The sequence below is a fragment of the Aedes albopictus genome, chromosome 2 (genome assembly GCF_035046485.1).
Source record: "Aedes albopictus strain Foshan chromosome 2, AalbF5, whole genome shotgun sequence".
Lineage (NCBI taxonomy): Eukaryota > Metazoa > Arthropoda > Insecta > Diptera > Culicidae > Aedes > Aedes albopictus.
Genome location: NC_085137.1, coordinates 452,173,495 through 452,193,088, shown reverse-complemented (window position 1 = coordinate 452,193,088; position 19,594 = coordinate 452,173,495). Strand labels below are relative to the sequence as shown.

The window sequence follows — 19,594 nt, the reverse complement described above, 5'->3', positions numbered from 1 at the left end:
TGGATTTACTACATCGTCCTCGTTGTGGCACAGTTAGAGTAAGGATTTTACAGATGTGTGAGTGCTTCCGGGCTATTTTGGTGGTCCCCATTTGAAGGAGCAAATAAGTTTCTAACGTTGTCTGCAATGATGATAATTGGTTGTTTCAACCAATAAACTTTAAGTAAGAACAGATAAATATAACTTTGGAATAAGTAAATGCTCAGTTTGAAAATCAACCATGTTTTTTGTTTCAAATAAAGCGTAATTTGTCTGCGTGCAGGAATTCCTTGAGAAATTCCTGATGGGATTTCTCATGGAACTCGATTTGGCCTACCTCCAGGAACTCCAGCAGGGATTCCTCAAGTAATAGCTCTTACGGTTCTTCCAGTAATTCTTCATAGGACTCCTACAGCAATTCTAACTGTGATACCTTCAGAAATTGTACTAGGGATTCCTCTTAATATTTCTTCAAGTATTCTTACTGCGATTCTTCCGGGTGATCCTCCTGAGATTTTTCAATGGAATTTTCGGTGATTCTTCCAGGGATATCTTCAATGTGTTCTTCCAGAAATTGATTTTGGGATTTCTCCAGCAACGCCCATTGACCTTCCTCCATGATTTCTAGCTGGGATTCCTCAAGCAATTCCTACTAAGTTTCGTCGAGAATTTCTAACTGTGGTACTTCCGGGAACACTTCTAGGAATAATTTCTGGCATACTTTTTTGCTGCAATACTTTCAGGAAATCTTTCTGAGACTCCTGCGCAAATGCTTCCTGGGATTCCATCATGAATTACCTTTACGAATTCTTCCCAGGAGAACTGTAGATATTCCTTCAGGCATTTGTTCAAGCAATTTCTCTTATGATTCCTCCACCATGCTCGAGGGGGTTTCTCTAATAACTCCTGTAGAGATTCTTCCACCAATTCGTACTATGATTTCCATAGAAATTATTTCTATGAAACCTCCTAGGAATTTCTTCAGAAGTTCCTTCAAGAACCATTCAAGACAATCTACCATGAATTAATCCTGAGGCGATTCTTCCAGCAACATCTTCAGAAATTTTATCCGGGAATTACAGCTGGAATCCTTCAAGCAATTACAACTCTGATTTTACCAGCATTTCCTCCTAGGACTCCTCCAGAAATTCTTTCTGTAATTCATTCAGGAGTTCTTTTAGGGATTTCTTCAGAGATTTCTCGTGGAAATTCATCAGGATTTTTTTTGCTGGGATTATTCATGGCAATATTTCGGACATTATTACAGAAGCTCCTCTGGTATTTCTCCAGGAACTCCTTCTGAGTAATTTCTCATGTTATTCCTCCAGAAGCTCGTGACCTTCCTCCAAAAATTCCGGCATAGATTATTGAAGCAGTGCTTCCTGCGTCTCTAGCTCCAAAAATTCTAGCTATGATACTTCAAAAATTCTGCTACGGATCCTTCTAGAGCTTTCGCCTGTCTTTTTTCTGAGATCCTTCCAGGCTATCTTCCTGGAATTCTGCAGAAATTCCATCGTTTGTTCTTCCAAAAATTTCTCCAAGGACACATCCACAAAGTCCCCCAGAGATGTTATCCCAAAAATTGCTTCACAAATTCGTCATGGAATTCCTGCAGAAACTCCTCTTGGCCTTTCCCCGAAGGTTCCTCAAACAACTACCCCTTGCGGTTCTTCCAGCAACTCTTCCTCCAGATATTCTAAATATTGTAACTCCAGCAACTTTTGTAGTGATTCCTTTAGGAATTTATACTGGCATTTTTGCTGGAATTTTTACGGGAAATCTTCCTTAGATTCTTTCAGAAATTCCTCCTGCGATTGATTCAGAACCATTTCTGTGGATTTCTTCAGAATGCCGTTACAGCTTTCTCCAGTCATTTCTAGAGGTATTCGTCTAGGTATTTCTTAATGAATTTTTCCTTTGGATTCCTCCAAGCAGTACTGATGGGATTTCTCAAGAAATTCCTGTATTTATTTTCCCGGAATTCTTCTACGGATTGTCCGAATTTCTCCTGGCATCCCTTCAAAAATTCTTGCTGGGATGATTCAAGGCAATCTTTTTAGGATTCTTCCGGATGTTCTTTTGGTGTTTCCCCCAGGAATTTCTCCAGAAAATTTATCCTGGGATATTTCCGGAAATTGCTAATGGGATTCCTCCAGGAACTCCTCCTGACCCTCATCCAGGAGCTCGTGCTGGAACTCCACAAGTGATACTTCCAGAAATACCTCTAGTCATTCTTCCAGGGTTGTATTTTCTAAAGACTCATCCAGAATACCTCCAGAGATTTCATCCATGGATTATTCTAGAAATTTCTCATGAACTCCATGAATTCCTCTTTGCCTGCCACCAGGAATTGCAGCTGAAGAAATCCCAATATAAATCTCTGGAGGAATCCCTAAAAGAATTTCATGAGATAGACAATCTCTAGTGAAACCCCATCAGGGCTGCCCGAAAAGAATATGTTGGGAGGTATGGCGTTCAGTCTTTGGAGGAATAACTCAAAAACGGATTCTTAAGCTCTTGGGATGAAAGCTTAAGAATCCGTTTTTGAGTTATTCCTCCAAAGACTGAACGCCATACCTCCCAACATAATCATCAACAGTCGAAATTCGAAGAAAAGAATATATATCAAGAGGAATGCCTAGAGAAATCCCTGGAGGAATCGGTAGAGGTATTCTGAAGAAATCCAAGAGGAGTCCCTGAAGGAATCACAGGAGATATGTTTGGCGGAATCCCAAGATTGCCCGGAAGAATCCAGCAAGAATGCCAGCAGTAGTTCCACGAGGAATCCCAAGAAGATTTCATAAAGGTACACCAGTTAGAATTGCTGTAGGATTCCTAGGAGGAATTGCTGGAAGAACCGCAGGAGGTATTACTTGGGGAATCTGTGCTGGTATTCCTGGAAATTGGCCAAATCGAGTTCCTGGAAGAATCCCATCAGGAATTTCTCAAGGAATCCTTGGCTAAAATCTCTCAAGGAGTTCCTGGAACATTCGCCGGAGAAACTTGTGGAAATCGCAGGGAAATTGTCTTGAATGATCTCATCAAGAATTTCTGAAGGAAAAATAAATCTAGTAATCTTTATACAAATCCCTAGAAGAATTCCTTGAGGTTTCATAGTAGGGTAAATGATGATGGTTGGACCAATTTGGGTGGTTCCTACACACCGAAATTCGATTTTTTCGTCCAGCAAAATGAATTGCTGGAACGCCATCAGCAAACTGTAGTGTGCCGAAAATTCAGTAATGATAGCTGAAGATTCAGCAAAGTTAGGAATTGCTGAGCATCAGCAAGAGAGTTGTCAAACACTTAGCATTTTCCTGGACACATTTTGCGCGCTCCTGCCCGAGACACTGGAGCGAGCAGAAGGACGTGAAAATTTATCCGAAAAATGTATATTTTTCATCGCGGTTTACATTAAAATGGAATACGCCACTTCTATAATGAGCGTTCATCGCGTTTACTATCTCTGGATACTGAAAATTAACTTCAAACAAACATTTGTATCAATTTTTGTTTCGTCTGAAAAGAAAAAAAAACAAAACATTTCGCCCAGACTAGAGCTCGGACAAAATTGCTGAACGACCAGCAAAACAAGCTGTCAAACCGCATTACTGAAAAATCAGCAAGAAATATTTTACTGGATGGATTGCTGGTTTTACAGCATGTCAAAAACCAGCAAAATTTTGCTGGTTTCCAGCGAATTAAAAATAGCGTGTACGCTTTATCATAGTTTACACCGTATTTTTACTATGAAAACTATAATTTTAAATACTAAAGTGATGCTTGGTGGAAAGATCTACTTATCTAGTTTTCAGAAAGGACTAACAAAAGCCATAGTAGTTAAACAATAATTTCGGAAATCGTTTTATTCGAGTAGAGAATTTCGATGTTGGTTTGACCAATGCTGATTTTGGTTGTACCAACCAAATGGTAATGGTTGGACCAATCTGTTGCAATACTAATTTCAAAAGTATTTGGATAAAATTAGCTTTTTCATTCTTTCAAACACACAAATCTCGGCGTTTGCGATTCTCACCATAATTTCAACAAGTAAATAACTAGGTTTTGGGATCATATTCAGTTTGTTATTTACGCTCAGGAGCGTTTTGAATCGGGTTAAAAATAGTTGATTAATTTGAAGAAAATGTGTATTTCCATGAGTATAACACATACGCATAATGTTTTATACCTCATGGAATTCACCCTTGGAAATAATTTCTAGTAATCAAACCACGAAGCAAACGCCAACCCTATCTATCTGTTCTAACTAGTGGCCGCTTAATTGACATGTTAATTGAATACATTTCCTCAAAACACCGGAGTACCGTATAGGCATTGTGATATTTCAGAAAAAAAACTCGTGAATAGATTTAAAAAATACGTTTATTTAACTACAATTACCTTTCCGTAACTCGCGCGGTTGACTACCTGCGTCAGCACCACGCTAATGCTGAGTACAAAAAACGAGATTTTTTCAACGTGTTGTACAAAATACAACAGCGCGATCGCTCGAGGGTTAAACCACAGACAAACAGACGTAACACTTGCAAAATTCACATCGACCACGCTTTTAACGATCAATTTAAATTTTCATAGTTGTGGCGCGCGCATCGTTTTTCTATGCGTTTGACGTTTCACATTAGCGCCTTCTGATGACGATATTGCATAACACAGTGATTCGTGCAGCTTTGCCACCAGGTGATGGTAGTGTGAACCGGGCGATGGATTTCCATGAAAATCGTTCAAGGTGTTACGTCTGTTTGTCTGTGGTTAAACATTAAAAAGATCCATGTCGGAGAATGGTATTAAAAAGAGCTTCACATCGGTTCACGTTTTCTCAGTTTTTTCCGCTCTGTTATCCCGAATAAAAAATACAGTAGAAAAACCGAATGTTGTATTGTTACAGTACTATTTAGAACCATATTGTTACAATAAACACCACTGTAAAAATAAAAAATACAAAAACAATAAGATATATTGTAGACACCCATACAGTGAATTGTAAATAAGATTTTTACAATATACTATACGGGTTGTTAAGTATCGTAACAATATAAAAAAATATTTTTCTCCATATATATTTTTTTACAAAACCATATATTTTATTGTAAATGAATTGTTCGAAATACTGATACGTGGGCTTTAATATACCGTACATTGTATGGTACACGTATGGTTTCAAACAATAAAATGTACCGTAAATATATTGTTTTTAATTGTAATTTCACTACTGGTTATAAATTTAATCATGGTTTTGGAATGGTTCTCTTTTGTTATGTTGTATTGTTTTACATTAGATAAACCATATAATGTTATATTATCTCGTCATGTTCCTTCGATAATGGCAGTTCTAGCCAAACTAACCTAAACTCGTCTAAGTCTGAGTAGCCTCAGATTGCATTAACAGTTGAAGCTTAGGCTCCCATGTCCCACCAGCCAGATAACTGGGTTTTGCAAACTAAGCATTATTTGTGGCAACACTTTGAGCGGCATGATGGAACTATGCCTAGCGCGCTAAGTGTTATTAGACCACTAATGTAGTTGCATGAAGTGGGTGACGAGGTACATAAGTATCATTACAGCGTGCTTAACCGTTATTGCAATATTGAGGCTCCAGTTTGACTGAACTATGAAATATGTACATAACAACTCATGAGAAAACTGTCAAGTTCTATTCAACTATAAGTTACGTTAAAAAGCGAAGACGAACTTATATCAGAAGTCGTTTCAGTGTCCAGTCCTGTCCTTATGTTAAAAATGTCAAAGATAAATCGCATTTAATTCGGTTGTTGTACAAGGCAATTTCACATGAGAGAAGAAGAGAAAAAATAGTGTTGAACTCATCCACTGATTTACGGTAATCTGGCCTGCGTCTTTCCGGGTTGACCTAGCCCACCATATATCTTGGATATGCAGTCCTTAGGACACCTGGTTTACCACTTTATTTAAACATTTTATTGACTTTTAAATAGATGTTTCAACTTATTCACTTTTTTCTCTTTCATTTCCTTTGCAACAAAAATGTCACGAACATCAACAAAACAAAGCACGGAAAAAATCATAAACTGAATAAATAATTAAAAATGCACGGAAAAAGATGGTTTCGGAATACAGTCGGGACCCAATGGTTGGGGGTTTAATAGTTGGGTGACTTTTTAGTTGGGTCTCCGTTAGTTGAGCTGTCAGCCAACTAAAAAGCACCTGGATGTCATAATTCAATGTCAAACTGAAAATGACAACCAATGTGTAATTCCGAGGGGCGACCAAATGAGTTTTTTGGTTTCTTAAACATTACTGATAATCGAGAAAAATTTCTCATTCATTTTTCTTAAAAAAAAAAAACAATTATATGTATGATTACCTCGAAACAAATGCAAAACATCGATAATCTTTATTTTGTCGATCATTGAAAGCGTTTTGTACTTGCACTTTGGACCAGGTGGTTTCATAATCATCTGTATTTTCACTTCACCAACTAAAATGGATAAAGATAATTAATTCTCGTATTGGTCATATATGTATCTTTCATAACGTATCAGTTTGGCTCTAAATGTGAAAATAATTGAAAAATTTACAAATTTTTACTTTTTACTTCCAACCTAAACATGATAAAAAAAAAAAAAACAATGCGCACGCCCCTTGTGCTGCTGTCACTTCACCCAACTAACGAATCGAATTCGTTGGTTGGGTGAAGGTTGTGGCTCAACGAGCGAATTCCGACTAGAGAATGGTTCAAACGTAAGAAAAACAGTATAATATATTGTTACATAAAGATCGGATGTAAATGTATAGTAGCTACCAATGTGCAAAGCTTTTAGCGAACCATTCCATTACAATACACTATATTGTAGCTGGTACACTGTATGGTACAGGAATGGTTTTCACCAAATACCCTATGGTTAGTTTTTATCCGGGATGTTCTTCCATCCGGATGTTCTTCAGCGGAAAAATGACGACCCTATGGGGGCTGCTCGCTCTTTGATCTCAATGATCATCGGCCAAATCCATGGGTGATTCTCCAGTGACGAAAATCAAGCACCCGTGGAGGTTCAGTTGGTTGGTCAACTTCTGGAGATCGCAGATGTTCAGGTTCACATTGTCGACAAGAAGTATCTGCCACGAACAGTTTTAGGTACACTGTGGTGCATAATTGATCGGACAAACGCCGATTTTCATACAAAATGGCCAAGTTTGAGATGCTGTAACTATGGTTTGCTTTGATGGATTGAGCTCAATTTTTGACAAGGAACTACAAATATGCTGAATTTTGTGTATACAAAGTAAAAAATGTTTTCGTTCACAGGTCTGGGCGTGGCAAGGCGTTGAAAATATTGCAAAAGTGATCGGACAGCGGTACCCCTTTGATTTACACGCGTGCCGCTGTCCGATCACTTTTGCAATTTTTTCAACGCCTTGCCACGCCTAGACCTGTGAATGAAAACATTTTATACTTTGTATACACAAAATTCAGCATATTTGTAGTTCCGTGTCAAAAATTGAGCTCAATCCATCAAAGCAAACCATAGTTACAGCATCTCAAACTTGGCCATTTTGTATGAAAATCGGCGTTTGTCCGATCAATTATGCACCACAGTGTACCTATATATCCACGCTGCGGATTTTGCCACGAACAATATACTTGATGGCACTAACGTCTATGGAAATGCCACACGAAAAAACCTTCATGATGACTGATAGACTCATTAAAACAGATTTCCAGATACTCTCTCGTATGTCGGGTGAAGATCACTGCGCCCAGATTTTGCAGGCTTGATAATCCTCCTCGAAATCAAAAGAGTTTTGCAACATGCTCTAGAGCGGTGTTTTGCTTTTGCCTCGTCGCGAGGGAGCGAACGAACCCCAAACAGAGAGGCCAAAAAAAACTGAGCGAGGAAGAGGGGAACGAAAAAAGAGCCGATGATTATGTCGGGTTTTTGAGTGCGATTTTCGCCTCGAGAGTCTTTCTTTGTATGGGAGTGGAACTCGCGAGAGCTTTTTGAGTGTGAGTGGACGTGAGAAACACAACAAGCAATTGTGAGTGTTGGACGAACTCCTCGCTGCGCGGCAAGCTCGCGCTCGGTGCTGTTGAGGATTTGCGTTGTGATTTCTGAGTTTTATTTTCACTCCTCAGAAAATCGCCAAAATCGCTTCCTCATTTTCTCGCGAGAGAGTTTCTGTCAAGCCTGGATTTTAGAACTATTGTGATATACCCTTTTGCTGTCAGGTACGCAAGTTATCTCAGTAACATATTTTACATATTTGTCACTGAGATACCTTGGTATCGACTGAGCTCAAGACCATCTTTTACACAAGTTTACAAAATAAAACGAAAGTCGTGAACTTCTGTCAACGACCAAAATTTTTGAGGCATAATTTAGCGCTGATTTCGAAAGCGTGCTTCAAAAAATTTAAAGTAGAACAGTTTTTGAATTTTAGCTCAATATCGAGTTTTACAACTTTTTAAAATTTGAAATTTAATAAAATTCAAATATCTTGCGTTTTGTTCAACCAATTTTAAATCTTTTTCCATAAACTAAAAGCTGAATACAATACCATTCGATCATCTGAATGCAGGTTTTGCGTCAGATTGATGAAATTCAAGATATTGGCGAGTTTTGGGGACGATCTCCTTGAATTTTAGTAAAATTTCCAAAAAATATATGAAGAAATGTATTTTTTTTTCAATAAGAAAAAAAATATTTAAAAATTCTTTCTCAACGTTTATTTGACATATCATATGTAGGCGAGTTACAGTAAAAAATTCAGCTCAATCGGAGCATTGATTACGGAGAATGTGATGTGTGAAGTGAGCGACTTTGCTTAAAAATAGAACAAAAATCGATTTCAAATCATCAACCTTGTATGGAAAGTCGAAAAAAATTCCGCTCTACTGTATTTTTTTTCCTTCGCGTTTTCGAACTCAGGGCATGATTCTACACCAAAAACGATCATAAGCTTACCGAGTTCAAAAACGCTGTAAACTAGTGTTATTGATGAATAGAGATCCTGAGTTACAGTGTGTGACTCCCCCATTTCCAGATACACAATGCACATTAAATTTACCAAATTTTCACTGTTACGAGCGTCCTACACTTGTCAACGCGGGTAAACAAACTGAACCGAACGTAGCAACCGACATGGTAACGGTTAGGTCCAACCAAAGGTATTTTTAAGGTACCTTGGATTAGTCTTTGACTGTACTATGATACCAGGGATTTTTTTCTTTGAAAATGTCTACATAATCGATTTTTTTTCAAAATGGTCCAACCATGATCAGTTTTTGGACTGGTCCAACCATCATCATTTATCCTAGGAATTTCAAGAGAAATCCGATGTTTGACATGTCGCGTTGAAGGGTTAGTTATCCCTTGAAATAGGTCGTCCGAAACGTCGGGCTATGCCAAACTAGCCGTTTCAATTCTGTTAGACTAAGAAAGCAACAACAATTAAACATTTACTCCCAGTCGTAAACCTCCTCCACGAAATGATTTTCATCTCTCCCATCATAAAACATCATGCTTTCAGATTTCGATTTAATTTTCACAATACGTAACAACTCCTGTTTTAGTTCCATCGTTAGAATGCTCCGTACCGGGTTTTGCATTCGGAATTGAGTGGTCGCACGTTTCCCCCGCTCTATGATTATTAAAAATTTTCACGTTTTCTTCCGCTGGATCGGGATGGAAACTACTATAATTTTGATTCTCCACCAAGGATGACGATGACGCCGGCGACATCAAAACGCCAAAACGTGATTTGGGTAACTCACGTCCCACGGGCTCTGACCGAAGAACAAAACGTGATCTTGAGAAATTGATTCTCTACGATTGGCCTGGTCACAGAAATGCATACAAATTACTATATTTTGCTTACGGGTTCCGAAGGACGTCAAACCGGGATTTCTTCGATGTCTTTTCGCTTCGCAGATGCTGTTACTCAAAGTTTCGTAACATCTGTCGACCTAATCCAATCACGAAATCTCCAATGACATTGTGACTCTTTTGGCCACGAATTTTCAATTGAACATTTATCTCATTCCGAGAACTGGGATGATGATTTTCAATTTTCCATCGCAGGGCCGCACGATAATGGCAGAAACGTGATCATCGTCTTAAAGCGCTTTCCATGAATGTGACTTAATTTCAGCTTTGTCACCGGCGTTGTTCAGTCTGGGAAAAAAGTTTTCCCTCGCAACTCGCAACAGCAGCCGCCTGATTAAGTGAGCGAAAATAAACTTCGAAAAGTGTCTCTGGGTGCGGTATTTTCCAATTTGAATACCACTGCCACGCGACTTGGGGGCCCAGACAAGAAGGAACCTCTTCATCTTCATTTGTCATCGCGCACGTCACAGATTCAGCCGCCGCGGAATGTCAATGACGACGGTGATGGGGCCAAACTGAGTCAACACAGTGGAGGAACAGCTCCCCCTAATAAGCATTTGGTGGAAGCTACTCGATGATGGCGAATCCAGAGCGCGCGCGGGGGCAATGAAGATCTGGAAGATGATGGAAGCCGCGTCGAGATTAATTTCACGAGATTACAAACTTTCACGTTTCCGCGGAACGGTTATGGTTCAGGAACCTGATGGACGGCCAGAATTTGCCGAGGACTTATGGAAGGTAGAAACTTTTCCGATGATATTGTCATCTTGGGAGAGCTTTCCGGAAAGTTTCCATCCACTTCGGTAGACCATGATACCTTTGTTCGTTGTTGACTTTTGAGAAATGATCCGAAACCAGCATAAGTGAAATGAGAATTTAAAACTGTTTTGAATTACTCAAAAATATTCTTCTCACTGTGTTTTCTTCAAACACAACAAATTGGAAAGTTTTGACTTATTTAAACAAATCTTGTTCCTAAACTTTTAATCAAATTAATACATTAAAAGGTTCATTTTGTTCTAGAAATCTGCGAAAAGAATCAGATAATGATAATCTTTAACTAAAGTATTTTGCAATTGCAGTAAGAAACAGAATATGAATTGATGCATGATTTCTATCTACGTAGAAAAAAATCAGCTTTACTTATTTTTCCTTCCATTGTTATTTTCCATTTAAATGTCCTGTTTGCAAGACTGTTGCAGTTTCTTCTAAATCTTTTTCCGTTTTAGTTAGATTTCTTACTGACCGTTGCATCAGATGGTTGCACGCTATTCAATCAGTTGCAGCTTGTCGTCAATTGCGCCCAAACCAGGTGTGCAAAAGTGCGCTGCCTGAGTATTTTCATTCGCATTTCTTTACGGTATCCTTCCCGTCCCTTACGAAACATGCACAATTCAACACAACGCCAGAAGCAGTCCACACAGCAGCGTGCCTATTTACGTAGGTACGATCCCTTGCATCAAGGGTGCGCCAAGAAACTGGAATTAAATGGCTCCGAGCGTGTGCGAGATCCAGGTTCTTTTCTGCAAGAGGGTAAGAAAGCAAACTTGAAAGGCAAAATAAAAATCTACGCTCAATGCTCATACAACGGAACGAAAATAACAATAATAGGCATTGCATCACTGCTGTCGTCGTCAATGAGAACGAACTGCTATAAAGTGACATTATGTGTGCCAGAGAGACCCTACGCGAAGAAAATTCGTCGTTTCTTCGCAGCAAGAAGGGACCCAGGCGGAGTGGTTTCGACGGCGTTGAGAGCGCGAAAATTATGCTTTAATCAGAGCATTACGGCTGGGTAGGTCGAACCCTCGCCCGATTCTTGGGCTGAGGTATATGTCCGTCCAATAACTAGTAGAGAAAATTATATCGTACAGTTCTATTGAAAAACTTCAGCTGCCACAAAAAATTTCCCACCGTAATATTTTCGTTGCGTTAATCTGTAAGCCCCGAAAAGATCTTCAACAATTTCATGGTAAAATAAGAAATGTGTACCAGAACTGTTCGTTTTGAGGTAAACTATTCAGTAATTCTAATGAAGATTGTGATATCTATCTGGCTTGAATTATATGTTCAAAATAAGGTGTGGTTCGTGTTACAATCTGACTTAAACAAATTTCTTAATCCTTTGAAGCCGGAATTTTTCCAAGCTTTAAAATGAATTTTGAAGCGGTAGCGGAAAAACGGTAGAATATTAGGAAGAATATTGTTTCTGGATATCCTTGGTCATCCAAACAATTCTTGAGTTTAGATCCTCAAGCCTATGGGTGTATCGGTAACTTCTTTCATTATAGAAAACAACGATTTGAGATCTATCATGTCCAGTCAGTCTTCTGAAAGTTCAATAAATAGTATCAGATCAGTCGGGATATCCTAGGTCATCCAAACTGTTCTTGAGGATAGATCCTAAAGTCAACGGGTGTAACTGTAACTTCTTACATTATACAAAGCTACGTTTTGTAATCTACCATGTCCAGTAAGTCTTCTGAAACTTCAATAGATAGTATCAGATCAGTCGGGATATTCTAGGTCATCCTAAACTAAACTGTTCTAAAGTTTAGATCTTTAAGTCTACGGGTATAATGGTAACTTCTTTCGTTACACAAGGTTACTTACCTTACCGATCAGGCTAAGGCCGGGGTGGCCTCTGCTGTACATAGTAGCCGTCTCCATTCCACTCGGTCCATGGCTGTTTATCTCCAGTTCCGCACTCTGCGAAGGGTCCGCAGATTGTCCTCCACTTGGTCGACCCACCTAGCTCGCTGCGCTCCACGTCTTCTTGTACCGGTCGGATGACTCTCGAGAACCATTTTAGTCGGGTTGCTATCCGACATCCTGATGACGTGACCCGCCCACCGTAGCCTCCCGATTTTCGCGGTATGAACGATGGTTGGTTCTCTCAGCAGCTGATGCAGCTCGTGATTCATTTGCCTTCTCCAAGTCCCGTCTTCCATCTGCACTCCGCCGTAGATGGTACACAACACCTTCCGTTTGAAAACTTCAAGGGCGTGTTGGTCCTCTGCACGTAGGGTCCATTTTTCAATCCCATAGAGAACAACCGGTCTAATTAGCGTTTTTACTAGTTAACTTCTTGTTACGGCGAACTTTATTCGATCGTAGAGTTCTGTGGAGTCCAAAGAAAGAACGATTTCCTGCCACAATGCGCCTCTGAATTTCTCTTCTGGTGTCGTTGTCGGCGGTCACCAGTGAGCAGGGTCGTGCAATTTCGAAAGGAAAACATGACGTACGACGACTGTAGCAAATCGTGTCCCATGCGAACGGACTGCTGTGATGCTTCATCTCTCACCCAGCAACACACTCGTTCGTTGCTGCTACAGAAACAAGTGTGTATGAAACATGGGATGATACACTTGGATTTTCGTTTCATTTATGAGTCATTGAAATACTTCAACATGCTAAAAACACTATTTAAACCACATTTTTAAATAGTGGTGCACGCCAATAGAATGATAATTATGTTTTATGAAAGAGGATAACAAATTCGACCACTTAAATCCAATTAACCGGCGCCTGTAACCATTGAGAGACTAGCGCGCACCAGTGAGACACTAATGCTCTGACGGGTGAAGCACAAGCAATGCGACCGGGTGGGAGACTACCGAGTGCTACGATGAGTGGAAAAGTTTTTTTTAACGACCGAGTCATTAGAAAAATGTATGAAACACTTGAAGTGACTCATTCAAATGTTGCATGAAAGTGTATCTTCTTCTTCTTCTTCTTCTTGGCGTAACGTCCTCACTGGGACAAAGCCTGCTTCTCAGCTTAGTGTTCTATGAGCACTTCCACAGTTATTAACTGAGAGCTTCCTCTGCCAATGACCATTTTGCATGCGTATATCGTGTGGCAGGCACGAAGTACTCTATGCCCAAGGAAGTCAAGGAAATTTCCTTTACGAAGGATCCTGGACCGACCGGGAATCGAACCCGTCACCCTCAGCATGGTCATACTGAATACCCGTGCGTTTACCGCCTCGGCTATATGGGCCCTTATGAAAGTGTATCATTGAAACGAAATTGTACGCCCCTGCCAGTGAGCCCAAGTACCCGAATTCTTCATCCGCCTCGATTTCATCACCGTCGATTTAAATTCGGGGTTGGCGGACGCGGTGATTCCTCCCTGAAGCCCTTTGCCATCATGTACTCTGTCTTCGACACATTAATGACTAATCCAATTCGCCTGGCTTCACTCTTTAGTCGGATGTACGTTTCCGCCATCGTCTCAAATTTACGAGCAATAATATCAATATCATCAGCGAAACCAAGCAGATCAACGGACTGAAAATCGTTCCACTCGTGTTATCCCCGCTCTCCTAATTACACCCTCTAAAGGAATGTTGAACAGTAAACACGAAAGACCATCACCTTGCCGTAACCCTCTGCGAGATTCGAAGGGACTCGAGAGTGTCCCTGATACTCGAACTACGCACATCACTCGATCCATCGTCGCCTTGATCAACCGTATCAGTTTACCCGGGAATCCGCATTCGTGCATAATCTGCCGTAGCTGTACTCGATCGATTGTATCATACGCCGATTTGAAATCGATGAACAAGTGATGTGTGGGCACGTTGTATTCGCGGCATTTCTGCAACACCTGGCGGATGGCGAACATCTGGTCCGTTTTAGCGCATTCACCCATAAATCCAGCCTGATATTGCCCCACGAACTCTCTTGCAATCGGTGATAGACGGCGGCATAAAGTTTGAGAGAGTATCTGGTAGGCAGCACTCAGTAGTGTGATCTGGCGGTAGTTCCCGCAATCCAACTTGTTGCCCTTTTTGTAGATGGGACACACGATACCTTCCATCCATTCCTCCGGTAATACTTCCACCTCCCAAATCTTGGTAATGACCCAAATACAAAGTTACGATTTGCAATTTATCATGTCCAGTAAGTCTTATGAAATTTTAATAGACAATATCAGATCAGTTGGGATATCCTAGGTCATTCAAACTGTTCTTGAGTTTTGATCCTAAAGTCTACGGGGTAACGCTAACTTCTTTAATTAAAAGCTACGATTTGTAATTTGTTGTTTTTAACAAATAAACTTCATAACAGTAAGGGAACCCATAATATCCCAAAACTTTATAACAATGCTTATTGTTCCTCTAACTGCTTTGGTAAGTTCAGTGGATTATGTTACACTATTTAACGTAGTGGCAAAAGCTATTACCTGTAGCTATCAGTAAGTCGGCTCTAGAGGCACATTCTCCTCCATTTAGGAAATTTGTGCCACCTGAAGCTATGATCTCCGAAGTAGTATTATTGATCTGGAATATCTCAAAACTATGTATCTTGAAATAACTCATGATATGCCAGGGGGATTACTGATTACAGTTTAAAGTTCATTGTGTTAATAGCTACTAATAGAGCTAAACTTCAGGATAGTTCGGAGATCCTCAATGTCCCAATGGTTCCTAATTATATACAGGGTGTTAGGTTCCTGAGTGCAAATTTTTTAGAGGGTGATAGAGGACCATAAATGGAAAAAAAAATTGTTCTACGCATATGGTCAAATCTCAACCGTTACGTAGTTATTGAACTTCCCATGTTTATGACTCTTATTGCCTTAACTGGCAATAACTTGAAAATGGTCAAACTTATCGAAGTTTTTTACCCTTATTCGAAAGATTATTGAATTTTCTAACAAATGGCATCTTTGAATCGATTGGTTTAGTTGAATAACTAAGTTTTCTAGAGCAAAATAGCTAAAAATAGTGTATTTTTATTAAGTTTTGTCAATTATCTTTGAAACATGCGTAATAAATTAAAATTATTTCTTTGGCAAAGTTATGGCCTCTGTTACACTCTACAATTCGTTCTTTGACACCAAACTTCCAGCTCTTATCGTTTTCTTGCAATTTTGATTTAAATGTGCGGCACAATGCGCAAAAAAGTGCTTTCCATGACAGTTGCAAATTTATGATCTGAAATGCGATGTTAAAATTAAAATTGCAACAAAACGATAAGAGATAGAAGTTTAGTGTTAAAGAACGAATTGTAGAGTGTAACAGGGGCCACAACTTTGCCAAAGAAAGAATTTTAATTTATTACGCATGTTTTAAAAATAATTGACAAAACCCAATAAAAATACACTATTTTTAGCTATTTTGCTCTAGAAAACTTAGTTATTTAACTAAACCAATCGATTCAAAGATGCCATTTGTTAGAAAATTCAATAATCTTTCGAATAAGGGTAAAAAACTTCGATAAGTTTGACCATTTTCAAGTTATTGCCAGTTAAGGCAATAAGAGTCATAAACATGGGAAGTTCAATAACTACGTAACGGTTGAGATTTGACCATATGCGTAGAACAATTTTTTTCTCCATTTATGGTCCTCTATCACCCTCTAAAAAGTTTGCACTCAGGAACCTAACACCCTGTATAGTAGTCTTCAAATTGGTCCAGTCACCGCGATTAATTATGAAACGTTACTCAGTATGTCAGATATAGCCACTGCCGGATTTAAGGGGGGGGCAGGGGTGCCAGGGCCCCGGACCCCCACATTTCAGGGGCCCCCACAAAATTTTACTTCATGAAAAAAAAAGTAAAGCAAGGAGGAAAAGTAGTGCGAAAAACGTCGTGTATCTACACCGTTTCGGGCATGCGGATTCTCCCGAATGCCCAGTGTGCAATGGTTTAGAGGAAACGGCTGAACACGTTTTGTTCATGTGCCCGCGTTTTCGTACAATGCGTGACCGTATGCTTGCCACATGCGGGGAGGACACAACTCCAGACAATTTGGTCCAGAGGATGCGTAGGGATGAGTTTGGCTGGAACGCCGTTTCAACGGCTATCACCCACAGCACAGCCAGAAGTGCTGTGGGCAGTAGGAACAAGAGTCCAAGGGCTTGACAAGCTCCCCTCCGAGGCAGGTGGGAGCCTAGGATTCTTTTCCAAGCGAACCTTATCCACACACCAGTGTTAATTTGCCACCTTTGGCACTGGGAGGTGACCGAGTATACGAATTGCTCAAGCGGATTAAGCCTAGGCGTAGCGGGGGCCCAGAAGTGGGCTCTGCTGGCCTCTTCGGAAATTCCACCCATCCGTAGGCAACTCTGTAACGTCTCGGAACGGCTTATGTTGACGCTGTCTGTCGTCCCATAAAAACGTGGCGTGGCCCTAAAATACTTTCTTGATCTATGTCCAGCTTAGGCAACTATCTGAGTGGAAGTAGGTTTAGATGAACACTCCTGATTAGCGCTGATACGGCTCTGAACTCAGTCCCCATAAGGGCCTGGGCCGAACCTCGGGTAGCCTCCCTGCTTGCGTAGATTATTACGAGGATCATTGGCGACTACTTCATTTGCAGTGAGGGATAGTGGTTCTAAAGAGGACCCAACAGAAACAACTACGAAAAACCATGTGTTCGCGAGTGGAGATGTAAAGAGAACGACCGACGTTAAACCCGTTCGCGAGAGGAGGACTGGCGAGATCACCACTACGAGAGGCTGGTTTATCCACCAGCGAGCAGGTGGCAGGAGGTTCAAAAGGTGGAGCACGAGGTGGCACAGTGCCGACCGAGGAAGCGCAGATGAACGGCGCGGACCTGGCGACACGGGTGCAGAAACCGCATAGTTGCCAAACAGCTACACGAGCTGATCGGCTACACGAACGGGTGGACTACCATCAGCCAGGACCTGAAACAGGGCCTGTTGAAGCTTCGCAAATCGCTGGTTCTGGTCACGAAGGAGTATGGTCGAAGAGCAGAGTGCAGTTGATGTGAGCAGGGAGGAGCGGTCTACTTAAACGGACAGTTCTTTTTTACTGGCAACGCGACAATGACCATGCAGTTCGTCGAAATTGTAACGGAGAGGTCAAACTACCTCGCGGCTCGAGCTGCATAGCCGAAACCTGCAAGAAGCGTCCGGCAGAGGCGAGGGGAAAGCCAAAGTGGAAGAAAGCGACATCCAGCGCAAGCAACGAGGCTCCCAAGTCGAAACGCGCACGGAGCAGAGAAACCATGCCCCAGGAGGCGTACATTAAGAGAAACGGTGGCCCATCGGACCAAGAGAAGGAGAACCTTTGGATTACGGTTTAAAAGAAGAAGGTAGTGAGAAAAGTGAAGTCAGCCCGCAAACGCAAACAAAGCGTCGCGCTGGTCTTCAGAAATGAAGCGAATACATACGCCGAGGAGGTGCTCATCTCTCGGAAATCATCTCTCACCGCTGCGCGTGGATGTAGAAAGCATCCGGCGCACCAGGACTGGAGAGATGATGCAAGTTCTGAAGAAGAGGGCGGAAAAGAAAGGCACTACCTCAGGAGGTATTGAGCGAAAAGTGCAAGTGTGTGCCCTAACGGCGTAAAAGTGCAAAAAGCAGCTCGCAGCCATGCTTAAGCAGCATTGCGAGGTAGATGCATCAAGAGCATTGATTCGCCTGCGAAAGGGACCAGCAGACACGCAGATGGCCACGAACAAGCTCCCCGTAGGGGAGGTGAACAAGGCGACTGCAGTCGACAAAGTCAGAGTGGACTGGTAGTGTGCTCGCATCTCAGCAGCAGTGTGTCAGCATCTACGTGCCGCCAGAGCTATGGCTAGACTAAACGTAGATGTCGCGAACGTAGGCGACAAAAAGTAGCTACAGTAGGAACGATGCATTGCAGAGCCATCATTGATGTGACCTTCTGGAGTCCGCATCTATACCCCAGATCGGACTGAAGGGTTGACGATGGATACCCATCCAGTGACCATCTGTGACAAGGCCAGGTAGAACATGGAGGAAGACGGCTACAGCTAAAGGTCATCGACCATCATCGGGGATTGCAGACCTCGCACTTCGATAAGCCGGCATTTGTGAAGCGATTGCTTATAAGGAAGGGTAACATGAACACCGGGGATCTAGTCGGAACCTTAAGCCGTGCATGTGACGCTGCAATGCCAAGGCGATCCCTACTCAGTAATGGGCGCAAACCGGTATACTGGTGTTGTCCAGAAATCGAAGAGCTCCGCGCATCCTGCCTAAGAGCTAGAAGGAGGATGCAAAGAGCTCGCACCGATGAGGGTAAAATGAAGCGGAGTGCAGCCTACGTTCATCAGGTTAAAGAGAACGGAATATCTCCAAATGTTCTGGTTTTCTGGATTGTTGTGATGTTACTAAATATAATCCATAGTATTTTTTCCTTATTCTTGTCATTTGGACAACTTGGCCAGAGAAACCAAACATCTATCCATTGTTGCTGAGTTTATACTGCTCATTATAGAAATGGGGCATATATTACCCATCCATACCGAAAGGGTTAGGCGTTATTTCCATCAAAGGCAGTTGATAACTTAATATGATGTTTGATACTAGTGATACCAGACCCACTATTTGATGTTTTCATTGAATAAGTTCAACTGATTCAAGGATGCTGTTATGCGATACCGTTTCACGCCACCTTACGGTAGGTATTTGATCGAAGACATCGTCTTTTTTTTTTTCAAAACCGGAATTCAAAGAAAGCAACCTTAGCACCAATACGTGTAGTCTTTCGAAAAGGGGCGCAAGCTATTCGGTCGAGTTCAGGAAACTGCGCAATTTATCATCAACCCCTTTCGTACCATCAAGACCCACATACATACTCCGCCTTACGGTCCTTAACTATTGGGCGCACAGGTTTCTCCAATGAAAATTATCATAATTTAACGGATTTTCTCGTCCGTCTGTAAGGAAAAACTCCGTTTCTTACGTTTCAGTTTTCCGGCGAACGTGTCGCAACGTGGCAATTTTAAACT

The 19,594-nt window shown here is 41.2% G+C and overlaps 1 protein-coding gene across 1 annotated transcript in view; it reads left to right on the top strand.

Moving 5' to 3' along the window:
• Nucleotides 1–12,914, top strand: part of LOC134288597 (uncharacterized) — a 385,031-nt gene extending 372,117 nt beyond the window's left edge. Inside the window, exon 2 of the mRNA XM_062853898.1 lies at nucleotides 12,465–12,914. Coding sequence (XP_062709882.1) covers nucleotides 12,465–12,653 — 189 coding nt within the window. The 3' untranslated portion in view covers nucleotides 12,654–12,914. The remainder of the gene's footprint in view (nucleotides 1–12,464) is intronic.
• Nucleotides 12,915–19,594: the final 6,680 nt, after the last annotated feature.